The sequence below is a fragment of the Stylophora pistillata genome, chromosome 3 (assembly GCF_964205215.1).
Source record: "Stylophora pistillata chromosome 3, jaStyPist1.2, whole genome shotgun sequence".
In the NCBI taxonomy this organism is placed as follows: Eukaryota; Metazoa; Cnidaria; class Anthozoa; order Scleractinia; family Pocilloporidae; genus Stylophora; species Stylophora pistillata.
Window position 1 is genome coordinate 31,837,820 of NC_142521.1, and position 20,420 is coordinate 31,858,239.

Genomic DNA, 20,420 nt, shown 5'->3' on the forward strand with positions numbered 1-20,420 from the left:
TCCCTATTCGCTCACAGTTCTATACCGAACTTCTTCAATGGTGGTCCGAATTCTGAATTGAATTTGATACAGAAAAAGACTGGCAAAATATAATTTGGAACAATAAAGTAATTCGTATCAATAACAAGTCCGTCTTTTAAAAAAAATGTTTCGAATCCGGCATTATTTACGTAAACGATCTCTTATTTAAATTAAATAATATAGACTCCTAGAATGTTATTTTCAATAATATCAACAAAACAAACTTCTTGGTTTGGGCGGGTCTTCGACATGCTATACCGTCCCACTTAAAAACAAACACTAACCCCGTGTTGGAAATCTCCCACTCTTTAATGATCAACAACAAGGTCTTTGATGTTTTGGAAAAGACATCAAAACATTATTACACTCTGCTCCTAAGCACAAAAGAAAAATCTCCAAACAATGCACAAGTTTTAAAACGTGATTTCAACTTAAACGAAGAACAATTAAAAATAAGTGTTTATCTTGCCTCACACAGTGAGCTTTGAACCTTACGTGAGAGCCTTCCAGTACAAGGTCCTAAATTCCATATTATTCACTAACACCAAGCTATTTAAGATAGGATTCATCACAGAAGATAAATGCTCCTTTTGCAAGTCTGAATCAGAAACCTTGAGCCATCTTCTTTTTGATTGCATAAAAACAAAAAGTTTTTGGAGAGATTTTGAATCTTATTTTTACAGTCTTTCAAAATAATTTGTACACCTTACCTTGAAAGATGTTATTGTAGGTATTATAATCACGAAATGCCCTTTACTTAATTACTTATTACTGATAGCTAAGATATATTTATGGGATTGCAGAAGAACTCAAATATTGCCCAATATAACTGGCTTCAAGTTAAAGGTTAAAAATGAGTTTAAAACAGAAAAAAAATATGTGTGTATGAAGAATAATACTTTAGATAAATTTAATAAAAAGTGGCTAATAAATAAGTAACTGGTTAAGCTAATTGCAATACTAGAAGTAGTAATATCTGTGTTAGTATTTTATAGTATAGTGTATTATAATACTGTAAAACTAGTAACAGTGGCACTTTGTTGTAATAGTAGAATCTAACAATAGTAGTGTAAGCTTTGAACTGTTTTGTAAGTAGCGTAAACCGTTGTTACACTGTAAATAATGTGAGTAGTCGTATTGTACTGTAAGTTACGTAAGTGACTGTATTTGTAATTTGTAAGGTTGTGAATAAAATAATTAAAAAGAAAAAATGAAAAAAAAAATTCGTCACTTCAACTGTCAAAAGAGAATCGACCCTTGTAGAATCAGACATATTTAAAGCCTAAGCTAATAGTATGTTTTTAATATGTTTAGCTATGTTTTACCTATGCAGTGCTTGAGACTGCCTATGTAAATACTATTTTGCATGCAAACCACATATTGTAGGGCAGGTAAAGGTTATGTTGATACTATGAAGAATCTATTGAAAAAATTGATGGGTTTTAAATGTCTATGTAAAATCTATTTTCGAACTTCACATACTTTTTAAATAGCTATTTATTACCTATGTGTTACATGGGCTGATTTTTTATCTTGACATACATAGTATAGACATCCTACTTATTTACTATATAACAATAAAAATCTCTGAAATATTGTAACATAGCTTTTACATACTGCTATGTATTTCCTATGCAATGTAGAGTGTAACTTTTGGATCTAACATACATAGTGAATACATCCTATTTATTTACTATGTAACAATACAAAACTTTGAAAAATGGTAACATAGCTTTTACATACTGCTATGTATTTCCTAAGCAATGTAGAGTGTAACTTTTGATGTAACATACATAGTAAATACAGCCTATTTATTTACTATGTAACAATACAAAACTTTGAAAAATGGTAACATAGCTTTTACATACTGCTACGTATTTCCTATGCACTGTAGAGTGTACCTTTTGGATCTAACATACATAGTAAATACATCCTATTTATTTACTATGTAACAATACAAAACTTTGAAAAATGGTAACAGCTTTTACATACTGCTACGTATACTTGCTATACTGCAGGTGATTAAGTTTGAAGAAGTCACTCATTGCCCTAACACACACTGTAAATACATCTTATTTATTTACTTTGTAACAATTTATATCAATCACTTTGGGTAAAACAAATATTTATATAGCACTATATACTTTCCACAGAGTGAAAAACTGTACAAAAACAGCCCAAAATTAACAAGAACATTTAGGCTTAGCAAAAGAACAAGATTTCTGTGCCTTGTAAAGCACAGAGATATTCAATTTCAAGAGCTCTAAATTGCATAAAATGACTCCCCTATTGCTTAAGAGTGGCTATTTAAAATTTCAAAGAAAGTGGTTTAAACATCAGGGCTGTGCCGTAAGGGTGCAGCCTAGGTACCTCAGACAACTAACACTTGCCTTTGGGTCACCACATTAACCTAAGTTTTTCATATAGGAGTTGTGCTGGGTGCCCTGAATCTCTATTGAGAACTATTGAGAGCTCCTTGTAATTTTTTTCTAGTGCACATGCAGCGTTAAAACACGTATTTACATGTTACTCATACATAAGAAAAAAATTGCTACTCAGTCTTTTTCATAAGGATTCGGTAGCATACACAAGAAACATCCTGATGAGACATTCACTATCAGAAATTTCCTCAATATATTCTCCACAGGAACAGCTATTAGTCTGAAAGAAAGAAAAATAATTTAATCACCATGTAAATGAGTTCTTTCTGTTTTCTTCTACATTGCAAGGTTGAATAGATAAATACCCTTTGAAAGATTAGTTGTAATTAAAATAATCAACTGACTAACTTTTGCCAAACTTAACTATTATTACTGATTTTCATGGTTTACTCACTGAAGCCTTTAACCTCGCCAGGCTCTGAGAGTTAACAAAAGCACATACCAAAACGTTTTAGTTTCAAGCTTTATTTCTGTCAAATATACTGAAAAATGGTCTGAAATTAAACTCTTAAGGTGTAAATTTGTCTCTTAGGCTGCTCAGAGGTGCAAAATACTCATCACTTCCACACCAGCCACCTGTGTGGTATATCCTAATAAGTAATCTTCATCTGTATCATCTAAATAATGCATTTTACCTGTATATTGCTTTGGTTGCATGTGTCATGAAGACTCTTCCTTTGAATATTGTCTAAAAAAATAATGAAAAAATCCTCGAGTGATAAAATAAAATGGAATCTAATCTTAAGACCTAACCCAACAATCCCTGAGAGTAGCTACCACCTAATTTCTCCTTACCGTGTTAGACATGAATTACACACCAGGGTCATGAGATTCGAAATGATCGCCATCTAAAAACAGTCGTGACTGTTAAACAAATTCTTCTTGTTGGCACCATGAGAAATGTATAGAGAAGAGTATGGAGAATATGCATACTGATGTCAGGGTATGAAGGGAAACAGATTTCCTAAAAGAGCACTGAACATTGCTGTGGAGGTGAAACAAGACAGAGAATTAAACTAACTCTACTGAACTCTTCGCTCCGACGAAGGGCTAACGCTCGAAACGTCAGCTTTTGTAGTGGTTACGGTGGCCAATTTACCATTTCAACTTTGTTGATATATCCAAATTATTTCGTTACTCCCACCGATGCAGCCCCAAACAGTTTCTTTCGAAACTATCAGCCTTTATGAACTTGAATAGGTTTTTTCAAGATATTGACATTGTAAGTTTTAAATATACAATTAAATGAACAGCAGATTCCATCTCAATGTACATGCATCAGAACATTATGGTGGCTATTTTTACCTTTTCCAAAAACCATGGTAGTGATCCACAATGATCTAGATGAAAGCTGGAAATAGACAACAGAAAAATTTCTTTTGCACATAGGTTTGAAAGTGATTTTAATACTTTAACTAGATAATTTAAATTACACATAACCCCTACTCCTTGATACATACACTTGTACAACTCATGTTATTTTAAACCATAAGTTTTTTTCTGGTTTTCAAGTTCTACTCCCTGCCCCTCCCTTAATGCTCAGTTAAAGAATAAAATATTGACAAGACTGTGCTCTAAGAAAAATTGAAGGGAGCCCAGTGCCCTGAAACTCTGAAATCCAGGGTGCCCAGCATATGCTTTTTATAAAAAAAAAACTAAGACTTCTGAGTCGTCCAAGAGCAAAAGTAAGGTGCCATGGGCCAATGGATGCTGCTAAACCACAGCCCTGATTGATGCTTAACTGTTTCATCAAGTTCTCCTCTTCCTAAACCCTCCTTTAAGCTCGCACCCCTTCTCATTTGCTCAAAAAAGGAATAAAAGATTGATTTTTACAGTAACTATCTTATCAAATACCATTGATAGGAGGTGGATTAACCTTGTAAAGTACACACAAATGTTTTCTTCATCATGTGCTTGTAGGCTCTATTAACAGCTTGTATTGAATTATTTACACACATCTCTATATATGCAATGTACATGTGTACATGTAGTTCCCCTCACCCATCTAACAGAGGAAAAAACCTTTCCAGACCCTGGCCTCATCTTGATCTAAGGTTGGATAACACCATCCACTAGATAAATCTCTTTCCATTTGATAGCCTAGTACTTTTCACCACTGGATAGCATCTTATCTGTTGGATAGAATAACATGTATCCCCCCTTTGTAGAACTTGGCCCTGTTCTGTTCAATCACTCATTTAAGGGTTTCAAGTACTCTTTGATCCTTAGGTCAGGTGACCATTAGACTGTGCAATGGTTTGTTGGTGGTTAACTGTGATTTGATAAAGATGAGTAGACTTCCGTTAAGACAAATAATATTTTTTTCAATACACCACTCACTGACTGACAAGGAGAAGATCAATTTCTGCTGTATCAATTTCATCAAGAAAAGGTAGAGACTCCATTCCTGACATTCCGGGATGAATTCCACAGTCCAGCTAAAAAGTGGGAAATGTTAAAAAGAGTTAAAAGAGGGAGTGATTAGTACAGCTGTGTGTAATCTGTTATTGTATTCCTTATGCAGAAATACATGTCTCAATGAACATTATTTGTTCATCTTTTCAAAGGATTCCTCTCTTTAAAATTTTGTTCTATTTGTGCCTGCATGACCCTCAATGTTCACAAGAGAATTGATCAATAACCTTGAGGACTCAGAATGATTTCAAATTACAGATTGTCATACACCAGAAATAGGAGCTATTACATACCTAAAGGCAACAAGGAGTGGGAAAATTCTCAACAAAGCAATACTTACTAATGCAATGACACCTTGTCAGGACCAGTTGAGACAGAAAAATTTAAGCCAAACAGCCCATTTAGCTGGAGCATATTTCCCCCTCCCCCACAGATGGGATACTAGTCCTTTGAAACATTAGCCCTCCCTTCCTTGCATTTTATTAGGGTTCCCTGACAATTTGCTGCTACCCAGTCAAATTCCTAGGCTGGATTGCTCAAAGCTTGGTTGAGATAACCCAGGGTTAGTGGCAGGGATATTTTATTTCAGATCTGAGACCTTTAAAAAAAATTCAGTACATTTTATTCTTTTTGTTTACAATTTGATGATTGGATGTTTTAAAAAGAATAGGGAAAATTATCACAAGAAGACTCTTGAATAGAGAAATAAAGAAATATGGATTCAAATTTAACCCTGAGTTTGTGCATATCGGCCTTCGAATGACTGGGCTTGGGATAGAAACAAGCACTGGGAGAGTAAAGTGTTTTTTTCCCAAGAACACAATGCAATGACCAGACCAGGTCTCCAACTGAGACTTCTTGACCTGGAGTCCAGTGCTCACTCATTAGGCTACTGGGTCTCAAACAGTCAAGACAGAAATGAACGCAAAACAGTCAGAAGAATTACATGTAGCCTTTAAATCCTGCTGGTGAAAGGGTTGAGTACGTTGTAATTACTTACCATCACTTTCTTTCCTTTGAATTCCAGGATGTGACATGACCGACCTACTTCTTGTCCAGCTCCCCTAAGCAAACATACCGGTAAAGAGTTTAATGTCAGATCCATTCCCAAACAATTTGAGAAAGTAGCCAGATGCTTCCCAGAAAATCATAACAATGATGATGAGTGTAAAAATTATATTTTGCTGCGTTAATCGACTGTTCATTTGCAGCGGCAGGTCCGCTAGCACATCTGACAGCATCGGTTAAAAAGAAGTTTCTAAGTTAACTAAGGGGAAGGACGCCTGAAATCGATCGCGATGGGTTACTAAATAGTTTTGGTGGTTAGCACACGTGCATCCGCATGCTCTTATGCAGGCTTCAACAACAACCAACAACAGATCGGAACCAATCAAACACTAGACTATGGACTTCTTTACACGGCTACCTTGAGATGTATGGTAACGAGCAACTTACAGTGGAGTTATTCTGAGCAAATCACTTTCTTCTGGCGGCACAATCGATTCCGGTTTTCTCTTCACTGTCGCCGCCATTTTAAAACTGACAACTTGCGTCCGCGATCAGTGCAAAGATAAGGTGGTGTAAAACACACGTAATGTATCAGAAGATTAACTGAGAGTTTTTGATGCTGACGTTTCGAGCGATAGCCCTTCTTGATACTCGAAACGAGGGTAATTTATACTTCCAACTCAGTCGTTAAAACTAGATTACCTTGTAACCCCTCCCCTTCCCACCTGACGCAGCACCACAATTAATACCCCCCTTATTCCTTCCGACAGTTAGACATGATAGGCACGCATAGCGCGTTTACTGATGACTCAATGGGGAACTCATCAAAAAAAGTACGAGTTTGATGAACAAGCAAGTGGCAAAATTGTAAATACAATGAAAAACAAATCTCAACTTTTTATTTTGAGAAACGTTTGTTGTAAGACTGAAACTTCAGACCGATATGTGGTTGTTACTAATGCAGATCCAGCGGTTGGTTGAATCTACATAGTGAAAATATTTTTTGTTTGAGTTTAGCTTTAACCAAGTTAGCTTTTCCGAAGATCGACTTCAACTTGTAAAAAAAAACGTAGCTTGAATATTAATGATTAAAATCCGGCAGGTCATTTTGCTGAGTCAATCGCGAACTTGTGCGTTGCAGCATGAAGGTGACACTGATTTCTGTATGTTTTCTGTATTCAAGCATTTCTGTATGTTTCATTCAAGCGTTCACTTAAAAGCCCACATGGCTTAGCGGTAGTGATTGTAAATATTGTTATTGTTAATATTGTTGATATTGTAAATTTTTGATGATAGCTCTTGTCTACGATCTTCGATCCTGTTTTTAGTTATTTAATAGTTCTACTTATTATTTGTATTCTTACAGAAATTATGTTTTCTTTCTAATTGTACATACACGTACAAGTTTTAACGAGAACTTCTGTACTCCCAGGTATCACGTGTATAAATAAATACATAACGATTTAATAAGGATTTAATAATTTAATAAGGATTTAATAATTTAAATAAGGATTGATTGATTGGATTGATTGACACGCTTAAAGAACTATGATATGGCTTTAGTTGAGAAGAAACCGGTTTTATATTTGGGAAACCCCAAACATTAGAAAAGCATTGCGGTGAACTTCTTTAATTTGACTGGGAGAGCTGGTCATAATAAGAGTGAACTTGTTGGGGGCGAAATTGCAATGAGGCGAAACCTCCAGAAATCATAAAAAGTCATGGAAATTCAGGCTGAGGAATCATTCCTCATTTATAATTGATCTTTATTGACCTTCCACATTTGACAATGACAAAGTGACAGCTCAGCTCATGCAAACTTTATCCCAAGGCCACTAAGTGTTATAGGCAGGCATTTGAATTCCGATAACTCGAACCCTCAAGGGAAATTGAAAAAGTTTTGACGTATCGACTTATTCGAGTTATCGGGAGTGAAACAAAGGACCCAGAAAAATAGAAAAACGGTGTTTACCGTTTTTCAAATTTAATTGTAGAGAAGTGGAATTCAAATGGATCAATAAATTACATCAGAAATTGCAACGTAACGTAAATGCATTGTACTGCAGTACACCGTTTGTTACTAGAATGACCTGAAGGGAAGGGAAGGGAAGGGAAGACTGATTTGAAATAGCCGGGGGTTCGAGTCATCGAGGATAAAATTAAGTAAATGTACGACGGAAATCCAGTGGATATCGGCTGAGTTTGGTTGGATTTAGCGCAAGGTTTGACATTACAAGGGTTCGAGTTATTGGGATTCGACTGTATTTATATCCATCACACGGCTGATACAAGGAAAATCTAACTCTATGCAAGATCAAACTGTTACTTCATATTCTGAGTTCGCCATAAACGGTGAACCCCTCAACCTAAATTGTCCAGTATCTAATTTCTCCTTACAGTGTCGCTTAAGAGAAAAGTAAGGAGTGAATAGACCGAGAGAATAGTAAAGTAAAAAATGCTTTCTAATATCAAAGTGTAAAGGGTTAATTAAGATGTCTCGCGTGTTACCATATTTGATGTTCTTTAGCAACGGTTCTTCACTGAAAAAATAAGAGCGAACCGTGATCTGTTCTCCAAAGCTAAATTTTCCATATCCTTAGGTGCAAGTAAAATGAAAGACTTACTAAGTGCGAATGCCCGTCAATACAGACACTCTATGCAGTTTTCAGACATACATATGAAATAATAGAGAAATGACTCATCTTTATAATCAAGAGAGGATCAATGAAGTGACTAAATAAGGAACGGCATTTTCTACAAATCACAACAAAAGTTTTCCGCTAAAAGTTTACATCCTACCAATTTGTGACACAGAGCATCGTACAAAACTGTGTAAGTGGCACCCTCGCCTTTGTTTAGTTTCCAATCTTTTAACATACTGTGAGCCTTCTTTTGCAGCCTCCTATTGTCGTGACAAAAGCAAGTTATTGCGGCGTCGTCGAATCCTAGGCGTCTCCCCAATGACTCCCATTTTACTCCAATTTTCTGAGACAGCTCCTCTAACTCTTCGTCTGTTGGTTTTCCAGCCTTAACCTTAGCTGAGGTTAATAATGGGAAAGGAAAAAGTTAAAAAGGAAGCTTTAACGATCTAGCAATAAGGTGAACAAATGTAGGGAAAGGTGATTTATGTTTTTGGTATGATGCGATATCGAATGGTTGGCCTTACGGAATGTCAGGCTTAGGCGAGGAGACGTTTGCAGTAGAGGGTAAATGACTTTTCCCAAAAGAAGCTACTTAGAAAGCTTTCCAAACTCATTAGGATCTGATCATTGGCGTACAACCCGACAACCATCTCCAACAAGGAAATCACAAATTACGTTTTCTAGCAAACAATCTCTCGTCTCATGTTACCATGATTAGTTTTTTTTTTTCTCAAATGCGATGCTATTGAAACGAAATGACTAAGGGAGGAAAATTGATCAGTACCTCTACAGAGTCCTAATTGTAATATTTTGTTCTCGATATTGTCTTGTTCACAGCCTTTAAAATAATACGATAGTTGTATTTGTCCTGCTGCTGCACGGCTTTGCTACTAAAGACAGATTGTGTATCTTTAAGTCCTCAACCCTTTTTATGCAGCTCAACCTTTACCCTCTTATCACTGCACTGTTCTGCTCGAGCGTCTGTTCTGCACTTTTCAGATCTAAGCTCGAGTATAGAGAAGCACTTGGTCTGTTCCTCACCTCCATGCAGCATAGGTAATAATCTGGGTTTATTAAGCACTTTAAGCTCCCTTCAGAGAGTATTCAAGAGTGTATGCGTTCACTTTGGAAACAATAATTACCTCGGGTGTCCTCTGCTCCCGAATGAGTGGACGACAACCGTCTCTTTAGATCTAAGAACATGAAAAGAAAGTTATATCATGCCCTTACAGTAAAAAGTCTTTCAAAATCTTCGCGAGACTTAATAGACTTAGCACAAAATGTTTTGCCGCACTCTATTTATGCTCATCTGGCTGTTCTAGATTGCAGAATTACTAACGCCAAAAGGTGCCCAAAGTTTACCTTTTGATATTATCTAAGTTATTGTTGTTTTAAGGATTGATAGACAACTGGATGACTGTTTCTTTCTGATTATTGGGAACTATTTTTGTTATCCGTCATCCTCATGGTACCATTGTCATGATAGGTGGAGAAAGGGGAACGGCGCACAGGAAATTAAAACACAATTTTAGCCCTCAGAACCGAACTGGTTCCTCAGTCTCAGAACAAAAATACTACTAGTTCATAGACATATGTTTAATGCATATATCTGGACAATCAACTGTTTAAAAATTAACTAATATAAACGCAGCGCAGCATCGCTTTTTGCAGGTCTTGCGGAATCAGTCGATCATACATCATAAATATAGTCACTTACTGCGATAGTGAGGCCAGTCCTTAAACAAATGTCCTCGACATAAAAAGTGTGCAACAAGCGAGGCTGCCATTACACTGGCAAATAGTCTCCAAGAGTCAGTGCCAGATTTGTTACCATCAGCGTAGTCTGACACTCCTTTGATGACTATCCATTCGATGCCAAGGTTACGGGCGGCGGGAAATAGACCTACCAAGAATGGAACATTTTCTGTCACGAACTTTATGTATCGCAGACAAAGAAGGCGGTGAAATATCGTTCTTTTTCTTATACTCAGTATTCTACATACAAATCCTTAAAAGGAAAATGATTAATTCGTCTTTCCTCCTTTTAACGTTCACATATATTCTATGTATCCTGTCGTTTTCAGCAAGCAAAGATAACGCATACGAATACGAAGCCAACAGAAAACGGCTTTTGATTCAGTATAAAGCAGAGACAACGATTGAAGAGAGAGAAGGGTTGACTTGCTTCCCGAACAACAGAAATGCAAAAAAAAAAAAAAACCGCTAAAAAGGAACGGCTGCTGGTATACAGCGCCTTTGGCTAAGAGAAAAAATTTAAAGCGTTGTAACTATCGTAATAGGACTTCCGTGCAAAAATCAGACAAAAATGTAATATTTGAGGCAAGGCTCAAAAATTGAAATTGTCCCTATTTTTGCCTTAATCAGACAAGAAACGCTGAGTATTTTTTCCTAAATTAAAAAAAAAACCACACTAAGGAAAACATAAGGGCAAAATTAGAGCTAATGGATATTTAAGCTTATTATTTCTTTTTTACGTAAGTTATGTCGACCGAACCACCCCTTGGTCCATTGCTAATTGAAAGGGACAGGTAAAGACATATGACAAGTTAAACAAGGAGGAAAAGCCCAAGATGCGTATGCGAGGGACCAGCTAAGCTCTAATCGTCTGCTCTTCATGATCACTCGTTCTTGTGCATATTCGTACTACGTACTAGACAGAACAATGAAAAAATATCTCTGCAAAAAAAAAAAAAAAAGGAAATTGAACGGTAAAGTGCAATCTTATGTTACTCAACTTTAAATAAGTTTTCCCATTCAATCCGAAGTTATTTCGAAGACAGAAATGCTCCTTAGGTTTTGGTCACGCAATTAACATATTGCGTGATTTTATTTCTTCAGTGCGTTATTTTGAAGAGATTCCTACTTCAAGAGCACATTCGCCCACGCTAAATTTTATGTAATTTTGAATCCTGTTCCTTCGGAAATTTACATACAGAGTTTGATGGAATTCAGACAAATGACAAATGGTTAAGAGAGGTTATTTTCACCAGCATCTTTTTGCAGGTTTTTTCGTGTGACTTAAAGTTACTAAACAACAATTGCTACAGAACTTAAATTTTACAGAAGTGGAAGAGTCTGTGAAAGAGCAAACTTCGGTTAGATTCCCTAGATGCAAAATACTTGAAACGCGGATCGAGCGACCTTTTATGACCCGATCCATCAATTCCAGGGGGGTAAAAGCAAAACGTTCCTTTTTCTTGAAAATACTGAAAAGAAAAGGTTTGAGGGAGGAAAAACACACAGTGTTTCTTAGCTTATTATTTGAGCTACTTGTGTGCAAAAATAAAGACAATTTCAATTTGGGCCTTTTCACAAAAATTCTATTTTTGTTTGATTTTTGCATGGATGCCCTCTTAAGTACATTTTCCTTCTGCAATTGTTTCTATGGGATCTATTAGAGCTCTTGATCAAGTTATGGAGTGATTCAAACAATACCTTCGCCTTCCATTTCGATGGCAGTTGCATCGGGAAATCGCTTCATCAATTGATCCCGACGTTCTTTATTATCAACAACCTCAGGACCACTGAGAAACACGCCATCATTACGTACCGTCACGTTCAGATCTTCTGCGTTTACCAAAGGAGCTTTCCAACCGTCTCCAATATTCGGGATAAGAGTAGCTATATTCCTACTTGGATCAACTATACGGGATCGATCTATGATCCCGTTGTTTCCTTGTTTGTTGAAAGCATAGGTTATCAACTTTGAGGATACAATTACATCCCCGAGCTCGGCCTTCTTCGTGTTTAATCCACCACAGAAACCAACACAGAACACCGCTTTGGGCCTTAAGACTGGGACTGCATCTTTGACTTTAATCAGGGAACCATCAGGATTACTGGAACCCATCGAGCACTGAATTACTGCGATCTTTAGAGGAACTGACCCTTCAATATACCCGAAGTACACATCACCAACCGAGCTGTTATAACCCATTGCGATCCGGCTGAGGAACGTGAGGCAACTTAAGCGCTCCTCGTCCTTCACTGTCAGGAGAATAATATCAACAGGCAAGAATTCTTTCTCGATATCTTCCCAACGCTTTTCCATCCCAGTGAGTTCATTTTTCTCTAGCACTCGAACTGTAACTTTCGGGGGCTCCCGGTTTGCCATGTTTCATAGGGCCTAAGAATAAACACAAAAATCTCTTCAGGCGACCTGAAAATGAGTTAGTTTCACCAACCCGTATGCTCAGTACCTTTCTCATATGATAAAATGCTAAATCTACGAATACATTCCACAAAACTCGACTCACTTATATAATTATTGCAATCAGTTCATACAATTCTTCACTCAGTGTCAAACTATCGCCGTTTAAAAATATACCCACTCATGTGGTCAAGTTTAAGTCTACTTTTGTTAATGAAATGAAAGATTCGAGTTAAACTAAATTTAGCATATACTCATCTCTCGAAAAAGCTCTTTTTATTTGTGAGGATAAGGCCGATGAACAGATTCCACTTAACTGTAGTTGTAGCATAGGAGTTGGATGCTGATCGTAAACGATGAAAGCTCTTCCCAAAGGCCGGCCGATTGAAACAATTCGACAACATGTTTTAAATGAATAAAGGCTAAAAGTTTCTAAAGAAACTGAGTGGTGCTGCGTCGGTGGGGTAATCTGGTCAAATCAACTAAGTTGAAATTGTAAAGTGGCCACCGTAACGAATAAAAAAGCTGACGTTTCGAGCGTTAGCCCTTCGTAAGAGCGATTGGAGGGATTGTGAGTTCTATGTGGGTTTATATGCAGAAAGCGGAGCTACGCCATTGGTGGGAACATGCCAAAAAGTTATACTCGTACCTACCGTAAACTCGGTAGATTCGAGTCATCCCAATTCGTAACTAACCTTCTGCAGTAGGAATCACAAATTCGTTTCTTCTGAGTCAAGAAAGAGTCGAAATGGTGAGAAGAACAATCGCGGGGTAATCCGTATGGCTGAGAATCAAGTCAGAGGCTTCAGGGACTGCATGGTCAAAGAGCACGAAAACGAGGCCAGAGGGCTTAGTAATTTATGCGATTATAAGGAGCAATATTGTTTCCTTGTTAATCTGGTCAGGGTATTTGCAACCAGCGGACCAGCCGTAAAGACTAGTCAGAAAGGCTCCATTGTTGCTTATAAATGAGTCCTAAGGGACGCCGGGATATGTACAGGATGAGCTGTAAAAGAGCATGACTGCAAATATTCGAGAGAAACTAAGGTCCTACATAGCGTGCTTACTGACAACTTACAGGAAAACTGATGAAAAAAGCAATGAATAGATGGGAAGAAGTCGTCTTAGTATTATGGGTGAACTCGTTGGGGGGAACTTTCAATGAGGCAAACCTTGTATCTACCATAAAGAACTTACGTTCAGCTTGAAAATACATCTTTGATTTTTATTGACCTCTCATGCATTTCTAAGAAAGGGCAATGTTTATTTTAACCACATCCACCACACTGAGACAAGGAAAATCCAAATCCACGCAGATCTCCATTTTACCTCGCCTTTTAATCTCGTCTTTTTAATCTCGCAACAAACGATTCTAACCTTTAATCCAAACAGTATCAAGTATCTAATTTCTCCTCATAGTATGATCCCCTCTGATCTCAGGAAGCAGAAATGGTTTACTAGAAAATTGCTGAGATCCAGTAAATAATCATGTTTAAAGCAATTTCGGTCGATTAATTAACTCAAAAAATCTCTTCATTTGACTAGAGAGCTGAAGTATTGGTATTAAAACACTCCGTATTGTAAATGACATCTCGAGTCACCTGATATTTAGTCACCATACTTCTTACTGCGAAGTTGAAGTTTAGACTCAGATACTGCATGTAATGTAAAAGAAAGTTGATCTCAAACGAAATTGGTGCTCCATTTGGGTTTATGCGTATCCGGGAGTTACGAAAGGGCGAGGGAGAAAAAGAGAAAGACAGGAGATAGTGGCGTTTGTTCGTTTGATCATTCGACAAAGGATCGATACATTTTTCCCAGTGTTCTTTTCCTTCCAATTAATTTCAACAAAAAAATCTGCTGGTCGCCAAATATTTTTTTCACTCGCCATAGCCCCACAGCTTGGGGCACTGCCTCCGAACAAATTTTTTGGTCTTTTGCGTTTTAACCCTGGAATTGCATATCCTACAGACCTGTAGAGACATGATTAATATGCCTTCTCCTCGCGTTGAACTCAATAACATTGAGAAATAACCAAACCGTACTTTGCTCAATGTCCGGTTTCTTTAAGATTCCAGCAAGTATAGATGATGTAAAAGATATTTAACAATTATTCCACGGGCGCGCGTTGGATATGAGATGATAAATAGCCAACGAGGCGCGTAGTGCCTAGTTGGCTATAATCATCTCTTATACCACGACTCGGGCAGTCAGAGGGCCAATAACTAAAATCAACCAATCAAAGTGCTCTATTGCCGGTCCAATATTCTCTAAGTATTGGACCGGGCACTGCCCCGAATGGTCCCGAATGATACCGCACTTGTGTCCCTTTGACCTTCAGTCGTTTAATAAATCTCTTATTAACCAAGCTTGCTCGGGACCGTACTGGAAGAATATCTGCCCTCGGTCTTTTTTGTGCGGACCTCGCTGCGCTCGGTCCGTACTGTCAAGACCTCGGGCCGATATTCTCCCAGTACGGCCCTGGCGCTTGGTTAATAAGATATATATATATATCCAACAAGCACGAGTGGAATAATTGTTTTATTAAAAACGTTAAATGAAATTATTAAATTTTATCAAAATTTTTAGTTCCCTTTTAATTTTAAGCTGACGCGTACGCATACCATATTTGTAGATTATGGTATATAGGCCCATATATCATAATGGCTAAGCCAATGAAAAGTCTTGAATTGCATTATCGAATGATCCAGTTTTTTTATAATTTCTTATATCCGATCGTCACAGAGAAAAAACAAATGATACAGATCAAAACCCATATGCAATGCACACCTTTAACTTGAATGCAGGCGGAGATAATTCTACTTTAGTGGTTGTGGTATGGAATATGGAAATGGTATGTTTTATGCAAAGAAAGAATTTGATGCTAGCACAAGGCACGTATAATCAATGATTTATGGTAGGTGTGATAAGAAATGATTATCATATTACAGGTAGGCAGTTGAATTTAAATAAATATTATAGTCTTTACACCAAATCTAATTTGATTCAACCTTACATATCAGGCAGATAACCTTACAAGAGATCCAAAGCCAAAAACTATTTCTTTGTAGAGTGCACGCAGCATGTAAAGGTGATTACAGGATTCATTCCGTGATTCTACATGAATAACTTGTAAGATTGAGAAAATTGATAATAAATTGGTCATTGTTTGAATATGAAAATTGTATAATCTTATTATATATGAGAATAATGTATCATCCATATAACGTAAATTCAAAGGAAAATGAATGGAGAAAACTTAATTCAAAGTGCACATGAGAAAAAGAGTCTCATTACTTTAAGGTTATCTCATGAAAATTTTGTTGGTAATCATCAGGTTTTGCTTAATAAACAACAAATAAATAATTAAACTTCTAAAAGCACAAAAAGTAAAACAGGTTTTGACATCAAGATTTCAAAATTACAAATAAGAAGTGTAATTCAAGAGAGAGGATGTTTCTGTTCTGTTTTGGTAAGTTTGGGAGCAAAAGCTCTCTCTTTTGCCACAAAGATAGCCGGAAAGTTTCTTCCTTATTTGGTGCAAGGTGTTTTGGGTGAATTAGGATATCTAGGTAGTGATGAAATATTTCGTGCAACAGATAGTCAGCTTTTAATCCCTCAAAGAAAAAAACACCAGTTGATAAAACATAAAATATGCTTACAGCAAAAAAAAAAAAAAAACATTGTTGATGTACTATAAAGTAGCAGCAAGTTAAAAAAAATAAACCAACTAAATCACATGAAGGCGTATTTCTCGGTGCACGTTTAGCACCTATAGGTATTTCTTTAATCGTGAAAGCATTGACAGGAAAGGGTGCACTAAGGTTTGGTTTATTACCACCACAAACCGATAATTCTGATGGTGCAGCACCAAAATTTAGCGCTGGAAAACCTCATGTTTCACCCTCTTATACTCCTCTTCCATTTCTCGTTTCTTGAAAATAAAAGGAAAACAAATTAAAAAAGGAGAGGGCTGACAACAGACCTGATTGGAGCAAAATCACAATTCGAAGGAATGCTATTACTCGGAGACCTGTGTTACTTTTTAAAATAGTCCATTCATAGATTGGTGTAAAAGTTTATAATTAATGACTTTCCCAAAATTCTTAATTTACATGTCATTTTCTTTCATAAAATCTTTCTATTAGAAATTTATGGCAATGAGAATTTGTTAGGATATTTTCCAATGATTCTCAAATACTTATTTTGCGTTTTGATAGAGTCTAAATCTATGATAAATTCTGTTATGCTGTCAGTGACAGGCGTTGCAATTTCCTATTGAATATCTTCATAAAATTTGTATAGTTTATCAAATTCAATTTATAGATGATCACAGGCTTCAACGCACTTAGCCAAGAAATAATTACAGTGGAAGTTGTACATCAATGTTTCACTCAAATCCAAAATACAAGCACCTATATAAGTTAAATGGTCAATTGTGAGCATTTCCTTGAATTGTTTTAGACCAACTTAATCTTCGTTGTAGATGATATAACTATTGAAAGTCAGTCTTGCAGCTAACTTCTTAAACTCTTCTTTTCATCGCTTACCGATTTGGTTTTACAACGGTTGCGAAAGTTTTTTACTGTTGATTTAAATCTTTTGATATGTACAATTGTAATTCAGTCCTTATATAAACATAATGGTTTTTACCATTATTATCTGAAATAACTAAATGGCTCATTTCATTTTCACAACTGAACTCAGAGATCTGCAATAAAAGAAACACTTCTTTTTGTAACCGAATATATTAATACAAATGTTATTCTTTTCCACTTTACTTACTTGAATGATAATAACAGGAGAATTGAGGTCATAATACTTCATTTTTCCTTCATATTCTTTGTATTTACTGACACGAGGTTGATATTTAACTGTCTCAACCTTATGCATATGCAAAAGGTAATTGTAATAAGAACATTTATCATCCTTATTTTTCACGTTGATTAGCCCTTTCACTGCATGCTGTAACTATTTTGGCCACTCTGTTTAAGATGATCCGTTGGTAACTAATTCACTATAAACTCACCTTTCAGTGGTGCATACTTTATGGAATCAATTAACTGATAATTTCATCGATGAATTCTCCAAACAAATCCTTTTGAGAAAAATTCAAGTATACGATAGCTGAATTATTTTGAAGTAACTTTGAGAAAATTGTTTATATTTTCGTCATCATTACTGAGAATTTCAAAACTACTGAAACCACAGCTAAAAATCAAATTTTATTTAAAGGATTCAAAAAGTGACGTTAAAAACTAACTTTGAGAGAACGTTTGTGCTATATATTGACGACATATTTATGACAATTGAGAATGAATCCATGAATTACTTGACAACAAGTTAAACTATAAGTAACTGTTCTGAATTCCTCATTTTCTTATCACCACACAGTAACAGTGCGAGTGGTGTTCAATCGATCTCCTTTGTCAGGTTCTACTGGTGATTTAAGCTCCTATTCTTGTAAATTCAGAGGATGAAGCTACTACATGAATAATCACAAGGTTCAAGTCAAAAAAGGATACCAATCAATCTATCACTGCAAGAGACAGTTAATGGGAAGGGTGTATAAAGTGGGATGTTTGGTTGACTCGCAAAATGATAAAGATAAAGGGATGATAGCAATTGATAATGAATGTTATGAAAACAGTTAAAAAGTAATTCATCTTTAAAAATGAGTTCAAGTTTTGGTCAATTGAAATTCGAAGTCAGCTGGAATTTGCAGGAACTTCGTTTCCACTGTGGTGCATGAAATACGATCAAATACTGCGATGTCTATAAAATCCATCTGAGAAAAGGACCATAGCTACGACTGCCATTAAAGCTACATTCATAAAAATAATTCAAAGGCCTGGAGACCGTGAAAGCAAGCGTAAACAAATCGCTAGAGTTCACTCGTTTGTATTGAGTGAACCGAAGCGCGAATCAGTGAAGATTCGAAAACAAAAATTTTGATGTCTGCCTCACAACTTCGCAATCGTTCAAGTAGAGAGACCAAGGAGATAAGTAAAATTGCATACAGGTCTAATAAAGAAATTCATTGCGTTGATAAGATCTCAAGAAACATGGACGAAAAATGAAAATTTGGACATATGCGATCTTTCCTACACTCAAAGCACAAGTTATGAATCAATTCTCCTTGTCTAAGATTCCATCGCCTAGCGTTAAAATCCTTCAGGTGTCGTGATAAACTTGAAAGAAATGGAGCTGAGTGGTTGTAGGCTATGAAAGTCAACGCCAATCACGCTCTTGCATGTCCATCTGCAACATAGCTATCACACAGCAATTGTTTTAATTCTATTTGCTTCAGTGCAAATCGCATCAGATCGAACAAGTCATGCTTGGAGGCTCTCTCTTGGCAAAAAAAAAAAAAAAAAAAAAAACACGCTGCTTCTTCTTCACAAACCATATCCTAAAGCGGACATAGTTGACAAGATTTTTTGAGATTCTTCTAGCGAAGAACGGACAGCTACATGTCGATCCGATCCTGTCCCCTATCGTTGCTTTAAAATTCAGATTAACTCAAGCGAACAGTTTCAGCGTCTGGTCAAGCGTCGACCATCGCTGCACCAGCTTAAGACTTAATTCGTCTAAAATGTTCGGTAATGCTGCAAATGCAATCACCAACTGAAAATATTCAGCACTTTTACAAGGTCGAAAGGGAATCGATTGAACGGACTATCGATCGAGGAGTGATAAGAGCGACTGAAGACCAAGTCAAACGGGTAAATGCAATTTTGAAAATGATTCGCGTAATTTCTCTACTGTTTTCATCATTTACGCGTCATGTGAATAAAAAAATTGGTTTTAAAATTTCTTCATCAATGGCTCTTACATGTCTATCATTAACACAGTTTTTCGCAGAAATCGATAAACTCCCAGCTCGGCACAAATCACGTGTAAAGAATGACGCTTGGCAGTCCAAATATATCACTTTCTCTTCTCACCTTCACTTTCTCTTTGCAATAAAAATGTCCGTAGTTGACTCTTGTGAATAAAACGGTGGAGCCAAACGATAGCGCTTTGTACGCTGCTAGTATGGTAAATTGTGTATCGAACTACTCGTAAAGTTTCCCACCTCTCAGAAAGCTTCATTACAGACTTGCAAATGCGTGAATAATTTATTAGGTTGCCTGACCAAGCATAGCTAACTTCAATCTGAATTCAGGCTGTAACCTCACTCGGGAGTTCATGGCTAAGACAAGAAACAAATAGGAAGACCTGACTGATAAATTCCGTTTTCGTAACCAATCGTTTTTTGTGTGGTACTATGCAGAGGTTTTTTACTCTACTTTCGGAGCTTTCCCTATTCAAGATTTTTTTTTTTTCAATAATTTTTTTTTTTAATTGAAGACACATATCCTACAGACCGTGACGAGGTGATTGATATGCTTTATCTACGCGTTGAACGCAAAAACATTGATCAGCAACTAAACCTCACGTTACTCAGTGAGATGAATCAAAATTTTACTAAAGACATGATTACCCTGTCGTGATTAAACTGCAAAAAAGATCCCGCCTTACATCAGGCGGAATCCGGCCGTTCAGCTCAAATGAACACCTGTAAATAATAACGGAAAGGTTTATTTGTAAATTAATCGAACGTGCTGATTATGATATACTACAATACACCCAATGTACTGATATTTGAAATAGACTTGTTTGAAATTTAAACTTTCCATTTTTTATGTCGATAAAATGCTAAACCAGCGCATACAATCC

General features: G+C 36.4%; 2 protein-coding genes across 5 annotated transcripts; both read right to left on the reverse strand.

The window, feature by feature from the left end:
• Positions 1 to 311: 311 nt before the first annotated feature.
• LOC148735651 (cleavage and polyadenylation specificity factor subunit 3-like) lies at positions 312 to 6,491 on the reverse strand. Its single transcript, XM_088754285.1, has 6 exons — positions 6,333 to 6,491; positions 5,878 to 5,941; positions 4,803 to 4,900; positions 3,768 to 3,813; positions 3,098 to 3,150; positions 312 to 2,682 (listed from the first exon to the last, which is right to left on the reverse strand). The coding sequence occupies exons 1-6, from the start codon at positions 6,407 to 6,409 to the stop codon at positions 2,577 to 2,579; spliced, it is 444 nt and encodes a 147-aa protein (XP_088610411.1). The 5' UTR covers positions 6,410 to 6,491; the 3' UTR covers positions 312 to 2,576.
• A 1,122-nt stretch (positions 6,492 to 7,613) lies between these two features.
• Positions 7,614 to 19,784, reverse strand: LOC148735652 (death domain-containing ATP nucleosidase-like). Of its 4 annotated transcripts, none has more exons than XM_088754283.1 (5): positions 19,646 to 19,784; positions 11,984 to 12,674; positions 10,245 to 10,430; positions 9,670 to 9,720; positions 7,614 to 8,923 (listed from the first exon to the last, which is right to left on the reverse strand). In XM_088754283.1, exons 2-5 carry the CDS (start codon positions 12,660 to 12,662, stop codon positions 8,640 to 8,642), a joined length of 1,200 nt encoding a protein of 399 aa, XP_088610409.1. In that variant the 5' UTR covers positions 12,663 to 12,674; positions 19,646 to 19,784; the 3' UTR covers positions 7,614 to 8,639. The 4 variants fall into 4 exon arrangements, with proteins under 4 accessions (XP_088610409.1, XP_088610406.1, XP_088610407.1 ...); XM_088754280.1 differs by having other exon boundaries at positions 10,245 to 10,535; XM_088754281.1 differs by lacking the exon at positions 19,646 to 19,784 and adding an exon at positions 13,394 to 13,543 and having other exon boundaries at positions 10,245 to 10,535.
• Positions 19,785 to 20,420: the final 636 nt, after the last annotated feature.